General features: G+C 42.4%; 2 protein-coding genes across 3 annotated transcripts; both read right to left on the bottom strand.

The window, feature by feature from the left end:
* Nucleotides 1-723: 723 nt before the first annotated feature.
* LOC103395835 (leucine-rich repeat-containing protein 19-like) lies at nucleotides 724-2,731 on the bottom strand. Of its 2 annotated transcripts, none has more exons than XM_025052601.1 (3): nucleotides 2,615-2,731; nucleotides 1,722-1,891; nucleotides 724-1,510 (listed from the first exon to the last, which is right to left on the bottom strand). In XM_025052601.1, exons 2-3 carry the CDS (start codon nucleotides 1,875-1,877, stop codon nucleotides 1,106-1,108), a joined length of 561 nt encoding a protein of 186 aa, XP_024908369.1. In that variant the 5' UTR covers nucleotides 1,878-1,891; nucleotides 2,615-2,731; the 3' UTR covers nucleotides 724-1,105. The 2 variants fall into 2 exon arrangements, with proteins under 2 accessions (XP_024908369.1, XP_008331856.1); XM_008333634.3 differs by having other exon boundaries at nucleotides 724-1,509; nucleotides 1,727-1,891.
* Nucleotides 2,732-8,539: 5,808 nt separating this feature from the next.
* shisal2a (shisa like 2A) lies at nucleotides 8,540-11,204 on the bottom strand. The gene is given in 4 exon segments (XM_008333629.3): nucleotides 8,540-9,803; nucleotides 9,806-9,880; nucleotides 10,069-10,205; nucleotides 10,831-11,204. Coding segments are annotated over 4 exon segments (486 nt in total). The 5' UTR covers nucleotides 11,013-11,204; the 3' UTR covers nucleotides 8,540-9,711.
* Nucleotides 11,205-11,211: the final 7 nt, after the last annotated feature.

The following is an 11,211-nucleotide window of genomic DNA, read 5'->3' as shown; positions in this document are numbered from 1 at the left end:
TTTAGTATCCATCCAACACACAATAGAATTATATGTATTTAGTTACTTTAAATACTCTACCAGCACTTCCCTGGCGACTCATTGGTCACCCCCAATGGGTCACCCCCAAGCAGTAGGACATTTCAAAGTCGCTGACAAGACAATACTCCAAAGTCCAAAGTTAACTTGACCCATGACAACAGTCATTCTGCGGGACATTTATTTTATTTTATTTTATTTTCTTTGCCTGTATGTGAATCTGATCTTTGATTTTTTGATTTTTTTTCTTTTCTTTTTTGTCTTGTACAAAGGTCTGTTCTGACCCACGAGAGAACCTGTTGATGCCTGTTAACTACGGACCCTAACCCTACAACCTTTTCACAAGCACCACTGTCACGTGTCATCATGGTCACATGATCATTTACTGCATGACATTGCATTTCCCAGTGTACAGTAAACAACACAATCGTCCTACTGCCAATGGGCGGGGGGGGGGAGGGTGTAACTGTAGTAACAAAACATTTATTATTGAAGTATGTATATATTTTTATATATTTGAATTTATGCAAGTCGTGTTCCATCATTCCGACGTAAGCCTTCGAACAAATGTCGCACAACTAGTAGTACGTGGAAAACAGCTTTGTTTACATTCCATGAGTTCTGATTTACGGTACAAATGGAGTGACGTTGCACCGTAGGAACGAAAAAACTCCGACGTACGTCCAGGACCCGCTGCAGGTGTCGAATAACAAAAAAAGGTTTATTATACATGTTGATCAAAATATTTACAGATTCAACGTAATGAAAGTGAAAGTGAAAAGAACGTGTGTACAATATTAACATTTGACATCTCAAGACCTTTCCTTTTTTTTTAAATACAGGTCTCTTAATTAAACGCAGGCCCAGTTCCAATGTTTTATATTTAAACTTTAAACATTAAACCGCCAGAAAAAATCCATTAGACTTGCCCTTTTTTTTTTTACTCATGTTGAATCACATGATTAATTAGGAGGAATTCAAAGAAACATCAAGGTAAAGTTTAAACAGCATATATGAGATGAACTAGTAAATTCTGGTTTAGAACCAGTGACAGAAATGTGAATGTGAATTGTAGCCTAATTTCTCTTCAGCCTATGGTGAACTGTAGATCATCGTCGCTGTCTTCCATCTCCTCCTCCTCCCCGTGTTCACCCCCGGCCCTCTCCCTCTCTGCTCTGTGTTTCTCGCTGGTCTGGATGTAGTTGTCCTCAATGAAGCCGTCGTCGTCGTCGTCGTCGTCCAGCTCGCTCACCGTTCCTCTCTGCATGCCTACTCTCCCTGACACACTGTTAGGAAAGGGCACGTCCTCTTGGCCGTACTGGCTGATTCCATCGCTCTCCAGGAGGAGGGAGTGTCTGTAAGTGGCCAGGAAGCGGTGAAAGACCCGGAACTTGACCACCCCGATGATGACCAGAGAGAGGGCGAGGATTGTACCGAGCGCTGCGGCCAAATAAGACCACTCTAGGGGAGGCTTTTCCTTCACTCCGCCAGCTGCACGTGGAAAAAATGGAGATGGAGATTATCACAGAAAAACCAGAGCCTTATACTGTATTTTCCAGCCGCTAGAGGGCACTCTAGCCGTCTGGTGCGACTCATACTCCGGAGTGACTTATATATGGGGTTTTTTTTCTCCTCTTCGTTATGCATTTTTCGGCTGTTGCGACTTACACTCCGGAGCGATTTATAATCCGAAAAATACAGTACTCACCCTCAGTTAAATTTCCTATGGCTTTGTCTTCCTCCACCAGAAGATGCCTCTGGGAGCCTCTGTGTTCTTCATATATGTATGCAGTACGTGTTTCTCTGATAAAACTCCCACAGAGAAAACACAGCACAAAGCACCAACTCCAGTGATCCATCTCGAGCTGTTTACCTGTGAAAAAAATAATATCAACAAAATCATTTTTCAGATAACCATCAAGTCTTCAAGTGTTCAGAAGGTCTTCTAAATCGTGATCTAAATCAATGATTATTAAAGCTCCACTCCGGCTGTGACTGGATTCCAACAAAGATCAGTGTAGAAATATTGTTTGATCACGTTCACGGTAACAAAAATCGCACCATTTACGACTGAGTCTGTCCAAAAAAAAAAAAATTCTGGACCTCTGATAAATACCCATGTTCCAAATCCGGCCTTAAATGGAATTTCAATCAATATTACATCAGTGTGTGTCTTTGAAAACTGTAAGCCTTTCTATTTTTGAGAAAATGACCAAGTGCACTTGGGTGAAGTATACGTTCAGAACGAAGAAAAAACTAAAAAAAACAAACAGTAAACCAATCATTTAAGGACTATTCCAAACCACCGTCAGCAATTAACGTAAATTCACGTGATACTTTTACCGCAACCGTCACATGATAGCTATGATGACAGTAAACTGCTGATCTATCAACTGTACACACAATACTGACACATGTGGGTCATCCTAACTCTGATATTACGCATTTAAAGTTACGTTCTAGCTGTAGGTATTTAGCGCCAAACAGCAGGTACACGTAAAGCATGAGCGTTAAGATTTTCTGAATCCAGTAGATAGCTAAAATCACAATCTAAAACGAGTGGAAGAAAGAAAAAAAAACCCATCGGATCACTCACATGCAGCTGCCTCTGCCTTCGTCCTGAGTTTTCAGCTGCCGTCTTCTGAAGAGTCTTTCCGAGCAAAGGTCGCAGGAAAAGCCGTGACCTCTCATTTCCTGCACCATATTCTTGTGACAAGCACAACGTTAATGAGTAACTTAGTAACAAGTTTTACCTGCGGTTTTACATTAACTGAGAATCCTTACGTCCTCCTTTTTATTCATGAACACAGACCTAGGACTATGGTCAGTGAAACGTTGGCTCCCAATTCCTGAGCTGAAAGGCAAAGCGTTGAATGGACTGTGGTCTGATTGGCATCAAACCACTGTGCTGTGAGGACCAGATGGTGGCACTGTTGGCACGGTGGAGCTGACAAGGATAATGAAAGTGAGCTCTTGTCACCGCTGCGAAGCTGAGCTGAGCAGTGTGCGCCTTGGCCTGTGCACCAGTGACTGCTGGAATCGAACCTACGACCTTCCAGAAACAAGGCTGCTTCCTTAATCACCACTGCCCTTACTGTATAATGATTGAGTCCCACAATAGGGAATTGAACCTAGGACTCTCTGCTCTTTGCTATGCAAGGCAGGCGTGCTAACCGCTATCTATGGAACCACTAACGTGCTCATCGTTAGCAGATCTTTGACTATGATGGGAAAACAATGGGCATGTGACACGTCTACGATTGAAATTTTTCTCCTCGGGTGACATCAGCATCACAGAGATGACGGTCGTGCCGCCGAGCTCTGGTGGCGCCTCGTGTTCAGCTCACGGTTCAAACCATTACTGCCATGTTTTGTGCATGTTGCGAAGCCAATTATTTTCATCTGACAGCTGTCATCGTCTATCTGGTGCCGTGCCACCGATGTCATTCATAACTGCAGACGAATGGATATTTTAAGGATATTATTTTGCCGGAATAATCCAGTGTGACAGAGACTTTCATTTTCTCAAATTATAATCCAGTGTGACAGAGACTTTCATTTCCTCAAATTGAAGATGAATATCGAAAAAAAAAAAACATCCAATCTTTTTTTTTAACCCTATTTATCTATTTATTATCTTTGTATCCGCTATTCATCAGCTAGTTACAAAAGTCTCTGTGGTCACCAAAACCTCGGCCCAACCCAGGCAGGATCAAACAAGGGGCCAATTGGCTTTTTAATCCAGCCCGCCAAACCTGTCCAAATGATCTTATTAATTTTTTCCCACCAACAGATGGCGTAGAAATCAAATTATAGGACCCAGCGAATCAAAAGGTTTGCCCACTCCTGTTCTAACCACAGCATTGCTGCGGTTTCTAGATGGTGAGATGGTGAATGATAACCTGACCTTCATGACCTTTCACCTTTAACCTTTGACAAGGCGGTCCTGGTAAAAACCCATCCCGTATTGAGAAAACCGTGGGAGGTTGTTACTTCAGTGTCATGTGGTCATCCTCACTTCAACACCGCCGCTTCAATCACTCGGTTTATAGTGATACGGTTGCTGTGCAACCACCGTGTAGCTTCTCCACCTGCCGTTTGGGCTGAAAACATATTGATATTGATTGTTCTGACTCTATTGTTCCATCCGGAAATGCTCAGCAGTTAAGCCGCCGTCTTGCTCAATTATTTCTCGTAGCTACACTTAGGTCTAATGAAGAGATTTGCCACATAACAGATGTTTAATTGAAAGCAGCACAGTATGTCTCAAGCAAAACATTAGCATTTTAAATACAAGTGGGAGGTTGGTTCAATCAGGACGGGGGAAAGTTCTCACTTTAAAACTAGCTAGCTGCGTTTCACCAATCAGAAGTCGTTTATTTCAATGTAAAAATATTTAACGTAACAACTGGTCTAGAGAGTTAAATTTGCCTTAAATCCACAATTTTTCTCACCATTTTTACCAATCTTTACTTAGAGCATAGGTGTCAAACTGCGACTTTTTTTAGTGTCTGTGTGCAACTTTGTCTCTCTTCACAGCCGGCACTGAGTTGCTGCTGATGAGCCCAGCGCCCCAGTGGCCAGTTTACTCATCAGCAGCAGAGGGAGTGCTTATACGCTAGCTCCACAGGGATTCAGTGTCGGATCGCCATCCCCAGTCGAGTGGTTTTCTACGGTAACTGCTTCAAGCTGTTTGTTTTTTTCCACTGACTCTGTGTGTGTCGTTTGGATTTTTGGGGTTTACTTGGCTGCCCTGCCTCGTACCGACAGCTCACTCCTCCTCCTCCTCCCCCTCTCCCTGAACTCCTGCCTCGGTGGCTGGAACCTCCTCTGTGCTCTAGACCTTTGAACATTCGACAAACCTTTCTACATTTCTAATGAAAATATTGTACCTAGCCTCTGAACTCCCCGCCGTGTTCCGCTTCTGAGTCCAAACCAAATTAATCTCTACAGAGATTCGTAACACTTAGCTTAATAATAGCTTTTATAATAGGCTATTTGTCAAGCCTGAATAAAATGAATATGAAATAGCCTTGGAAATAAACTTTGACTTTTCTGAGGCTATTTTCAGCTCTCTGGGACAACTTTTGTCTTTTGACTACTTCGTATGACAAAGTACCACCGAGGCCTTTGCTGTCTCTGCTCAATTAGCATATGTAAATCGAGTTTATGTGTCCTCTTCTACGACGTGAAATGTCGTCAACGTTACAGGGGGTACTATCACCACCTACTGTTGAGGAGCAAAACTCATTTTTAGCCATGGCAAAGGCTGAAAACTAGATGTAAGATGTAAATGTAATCTTACAACAGCTGTTTGGCAGAATCCAATTTCCTCCCATTCATTTCTCTTGTCTCTATTTGGTAAACCGTGCCCTGCTTATTTATAATGCAATTTTAGGTTTGGATCACAACTGTCAGGCGTAACTATAGCAACGGATTAAGCAGTACTCCCACCGGTGTATTGAGAGTCAGTAAGAGTGTACATGGGTAGAGGTCGTTTAGGTGCGTTTGTTTCAATCATCACAGTGCGTATGGTTTTGAGCCCCAGGTTAAGTACAGCAATGATGTCTGGTTTCACTGACGTATTTGACATCGGTAATAATTTCGAAAACTCTTAATGTCATAATAACTCATTTTTCAATAGCAAATACTGCCCCAAAAATGGGTTTCAACAGTAAATGTCTCAATTTATCTAATGCGTTTCAGCTCTGACATTTGGGAGTTCCGGCAGATCATTGAAAACAGGCTTTTGATTCAACGCGTGCGATGCTGTGGTGGGAGCAAAAAAAAAAAAACCTCAAAGTGCATTTTCAATACATCTCAAATCATGAGACGCACATCCATTGAGGAATGAATTACAGCCCCGGGCTTGATTTATTGAACTGTACATGAATACTACAGTTATCTGTAATCTGCGCACATACTGCGCTGACATTCAGTAGAAAGATGTGCATGTAAATGAGCAGAAACACAGTTTAAGAATTTGACAAATGGAACTGAAGGATTTTTTTACAAGCTGCACAAATATGGGGGAAAACACCGGCAAAAGAGCCACGAAAGAATACAGCAGTGTAATATGGAAATGTATCGCTGCCACAGTTAGAACAAAAAGGGGGTGCAGTATCACGTAATTACATGGAAATCTTATTGTTATAACAATATTCGGAAGCTGCTACGGTCGAGGACAATCCTCGAGTGGACAATCAGCTAGGGATGTCGGATAATATCGCCCGACCGATATTAGCATAATTACGTAATACAGTGGAACCTCGAGCGTACCGACATACGAGTAGTTCGAGATACGAGCAAGCCTTCGAGCAAATTTTTGCTTCTAGATACAAGTAAAGATTTGAGATACGAGCACGCTTACAGACGCCGACGCTAGGTGGCCGAGCACTCGGAGCAGCCTACGCTGCCTGACTCGTTCACTTCACGAGTTCGGTGTCTTCCGTAAGCATCGCTTCCGTACCTAGCATTAACTACGTGATTTTGTGCATTATTCTTCATAATACTTACGAGTCCTAAGATAGTGAGCGGTAAGGATGGTAGTGAGAAGAAGAAACGAATGATGACCATGGAAATAAAGCAGGAAATTGTCGATAAATATGAGCATGGTGCCCGCTAAAGAAAGAATACAAATCGAAAAAAAACCAAAAAAAATTAAATGAGCGTGGTGCCCGCTATAGAAAGAATACAAATAAAACATTTTTTTAAAAAATTAAATAAATAAATAACGAGCTTACGAGTTACAAGCTCGGTTTTTCCCTCTGATAATGAAAACGCGATAACGCAACGCCTGGGTTTCCCCAAATGAGGTGTGCTCTAAAAAAAAGTTTTGGGGATAAACGGCTGTATATCAAAGTGAAAGTCACTAGATGGCAGCATTTTAGCTTATTTTATAAATCTATCGTCCTGTTTGGCCGGTTATTCTTTCAGCCACTGAGACTGAATGAATGAATGAATGAATGAAAGTCCACCCGATAAAACTGATAATTGTTATAATAACGTCAAACTTATCACATATCACGTAATTACGTGATACTGAACCCTTCTTTTTTTCTCAGTTTGGCATCAATACGCTTCCATTAATCTCCTGTGTGCTGCAGCATTTCAATTTTTGCTTTGTGTGTTCCTCGCAATTCACAAAAAAAAAAAAGAAAAAAGAATTGCATCATTCATCATCAAAAGATTGGTGTCGACATAAGGGACGACTACTGCAAGGCTGAAAGCACACGACAAGTACCACGGACCGCGTGATTTAAGACTGTGAAGTTTTGTTTCTCCCACTGGTGATTTTTCAAAACTGCTTCTACACAGAATGACTTATGGCTCACCAGACACGCGTTATGTTAACGGTTTAGAGCAGTGCTTTGCAAAAAGTTGGGCAGCGGACGGGTATATGAGAGGCTTTCAATGCTTCAACGTTCAACAAGGCTCCAGCCACTAGGTGGCAGCAACTCATACAGTGGTTTGTGCAGATAAGAAAATACATATTTTGTATGTTCGCAATAGTGTTTTAATTCGGGGAGGGATCGGGGCGAAAAATATTCTGTCCTCTAGGGGGGGACACATGACAGAAAATAATTGCGACCCACTGGTTTAGAGAAAATGTGTGCTTCTTTTAACGTAGGTCGTGCAATTTGATACTGTCTTCTCTTTTCACATTTCATGGAGCATACATTTATCTAAAGGGGAAAAAACTATATACAAAATATATAAATATAATATATTGTAAATAACTAAAAAGACAATAAAACATCAAATGAGAATGTGTGTGCAAAAGGTTCATTTGAGCTATTTGCAAGCTGCATATATGGGCGGTTTCTTGATAAATCTTTTCTTAATTCGTGCTTTAAAAAAACATGTTTGTTTGATTAACGACTGTGTGGTGTTTGAAGAACAACGTCACATTAAAACAACCTGTACAAAAACGTCGGTTCGGCAGCTGTGATGAACACGTCGGAAACAAAGCTACATTCAGCGATCTACTATTCAAAGAAAGAAAGAAAAAAAAAAGCTGTCAGAGACAGCTAGGTGGCAGCAACTCACAACAGTGCTGTGTGTTTGTACAGATAAGAATATACAAAAATACAGATAAATAAAATATTATTCGATTTTCAATTGCATTTCAATTCACGTTGGTTGGAGGGGCATGAAAAAACGATTCTGTCCACTGGGGGGCGCATGACAGAAAATAATTAAGAACTACTGCTCTGGGCCAAGAACACAAACCAACATTGGGCCACTTCTAGCATGTGGCCCAATTTAGAAACTTCCATACATGACTTACGAATCGTATTGGTGACCTAGAAAATAATAACAACTTGGAAACCTCTTGGGTTGCATTCAAGCAGCTCTGGAGTGAACGTCTTTTCTTCCGCTCGCTCCAACCTCACAAGTATATTTCACACTGAACAACAACAACAATGAAACCAGACGATAAGTAAGAAATGATAAAAATAAGATGTGGACAGCTTTAGAGCCGAGACTCTGTTTTTCCTGCTTATAAGATGTGGACAGCTTTAGAGCCGAGCTTCAGGGTCAGTGGTTATATAAAAAAAAAAAAAAAAGGAAAAATATATATATAGAGAGAGAGAGAGAGAGAGTATGCAAGGCTGTCGTCGGGTCTGTTTTTGGTTAGTCCGTTTGCTGCACAATACACGTCGTTCTCCCTGCATCTGTGATTATTCCTATTGGAGATAACAGTTAGCTACGTATTTGTTTTTTTTTAACTGAATCACATCGAGACGTCACCGTTGCTCTCGGTCCCTGAGTAAAAAAAAGTTGCAATGACAACAACGACCACAAACCCTGCACTGGGGTTTTTGTTGTTGTTGTTGTTGTTGTTGTGTTCTCTGCTGACGCTGTTTTCCTCGACCTCCACATCATCCTCGCAAGCACTTGAAGTAGTCTGCCCTTTTAATGTGTGCCGTCTCTCCACAGATTACGGCTCTGCGTGTACCCAAAGTACTCCGCCGATACGGCTTTCATCTTTCAGCGATTAGTCTCTTGAAAAGCCCCCCCCCGGCCGACACTTCACCACGGAGCTGGAGCTTCCTATTTACATCAAACTCGTGTCTCTCGCCAACTTACTTTTTTACTTTGGATTCCATTTCATTTCTGTCACTTTTGTGTTTTGTCTGCTGCCTTTACTGGTTCACTGTTGTTGTGTTGTTGTTTGTTGTTGGCTCTTCATGGGGGTCGTAAACAAAAGAGGATTTTCAATAAAACGTTGGAGGGGCCTGCATTCTAACAGTGTATAAGAATGAATCTTGAATCTTGTGAATAAGCGGCGGTGGAGGCGGCGGCGATGCAAAGCAGTCAGTTACAGCATTTTTCATCCAAACAAAATACTGCGAAATTGAATCCGTTTAACGCCGGCAGCCACAAGCGCGAGGGTAGTCGCAGAGCCGAAGAGGGGAAAGTCCCAGAAGATATCTACAAAGCGAAAAAGATTTCAGAACACACATCTCCGTGTGGCAGTGTGTGTTCCACAGCGGGAAAAAGCAGTGGTGGTTTTGTATGGTTTTGTTTTGGTTTTTTTTGCTCTGTTAATATCAGCTCCTGCGAGGGGTCGTAGCCCTGGCCTGGCGTGGTCCAAAAACACAACTTCCTCCGGGTTCACCAGGTCCCCCGACTGTCAGACTTTCAGCTGGTTCGTCTTCCACACACTCCGTGCTCCGTCTCAACGGTCTACGAAGGACTTTCCACCTTCACGCTGGTCACCGTGGCCATGAAGCATCTCTGGAACAGTCTCTCAGGATCTGTGGGCTGGTTATCGCAGTGAAATGTTTCCTAAACCCTTGTGGGCCCGTTGCTCTGTGCAGTCTCAAATGATTAGAGTTCTCGTTGGGATCTTCGTCTGAAAAGCACACAAGTTCAAACAACTTGATTAGCGCCAATTTGTTCGCCGCATGAATGTGACGATCAATACGTAAACAGATCATTGGAAGTACTGCCAGGTTCAGATACTGGTCAAATATATATATATATAGTGTTCACGGAGCACCCACTCCGCAGCTGTTGTAATATATATCATCATAGTGTTACCTGGCACTCTCAGGGGGAGTCCGTTGTCAAGACGACGTGGTTTGGAGGCGATAAAAAGATAGCAAAGGACACAAACCGTGATGAGGAAGGCGAGAAGGACGACCGCCGCAATGGACAGACCGACCAGAGCGCCGATGCTGCAACAGCAGGAGAGCAGGAGGATTTCATGATCGACTTATACACAATGACACACACACACACATTCCCGCCCACTTTCCTCTAATTGAATCAGATGACTGACAGACTGGCAAAAAAAAAAAAAAAAAAAAAAAAAAACGTACGGGCTAACTCTCTTCCCTCCCCTCAATATTTGGTTTGTTAGCAATTCTTTACATGAGCCTGTACCCTGGGACCGTGGTGAGCTGCTGTCTCAGAGTCTCAATGTCTGTGAACTGGACAGCCTGTCCTCCACTCCTGGTTTTTATCACCTCTCCCTAAACAACGGACAATGGATTAAAACAATTCGTTTGTGGACTAAACTATTAAAGATTAAGTAATTCAGTTATCGGGTTTCAATATTGGTCAAACCATTTCTAGTTTAAAGCAATGTTAATGCTATACAAAAACATGTGTAATAAAAGACATTTACCAAAAGGAAAAAAAAAAAAAAAAAAAAAAAAAAAAAGGACACAGAGAACACACTCGTTTCTCTATTCTTTCTGTCTAACATAAAACCTCTTCTTCTTTTTTTTTTTTCTTTTACAGATTCATCCTCAGAAAATACACGTAGAAAAACTAACTTTTTTGACCAACTTTGCTCACCTCAGCCACCACATGTAACTGTAGTCGTAGGGGAAAAAGCTGTTGGGATCGTCGCAGCAGTATTTGACATCGTTGAATCCACAGCAGTAAACAGCGGACGCAGCGCTCCCGGGCTTGGGGCAGGAAAACGCATCCATCAACGAGCCGTCGGTGCCGTGGTAGCTGCTGCACTCAGCGCTCATGGTGATGGTGATGGGTGACTGGCTTATTAAACAGGGGGGGGGGGGGGGGGGTCGTATGAAGTGTATGAGAACGGGATGAGTCAGATCGTCTTCAATCCATAAGGCGCGCCGCTCTTTTCACGGGTCCGGCGCGCGGTTGTCTCCATGCGGTGCGTAAAAGAAGAGGAGAGCAGCGGGATGTGGAGAGGTGGTTAAAAAC

This window comes from Cynoglossus semilaevis, chromosome 20 (assembly GCF_000523025.1).
Source record: "Cynoglossus semilaevis isolate Cse_v1.0 chromosome 20, Cse_v1.0, whole genome shotgun sequence".
Taxonomy (NCBI): domain Eukaryota; kingdom Metazoa; phylum Chordata; class Actinopteri; order Pleuronectiformes; family Cynoglossidae; genus Cynoglossus; species Cynoglossus semilaevis.
Note: the sequence above shows the minus strand (reverse complement) of the source record. Positions and strands in the feature narration are given on the sequence as shown.

Excerpts from the sequence above, each read along its gene's own strand:
- LOC103395835 (XM_025052601.1), bottom strand. The coding sequence starts at position 1,877 with ATGGATCACTGGAGTTGGTGCTTTGTGCTGTGTTTTCTCTGTGGGAGT. Across the intron at positions 1,511-1,721 it reads GAAATTTAACTGAGGGTGAG|GCTGGCGGAGTGAAGGAAAA; the intron begins TACTGTATTTTT and ends TTTCCACGTGCA.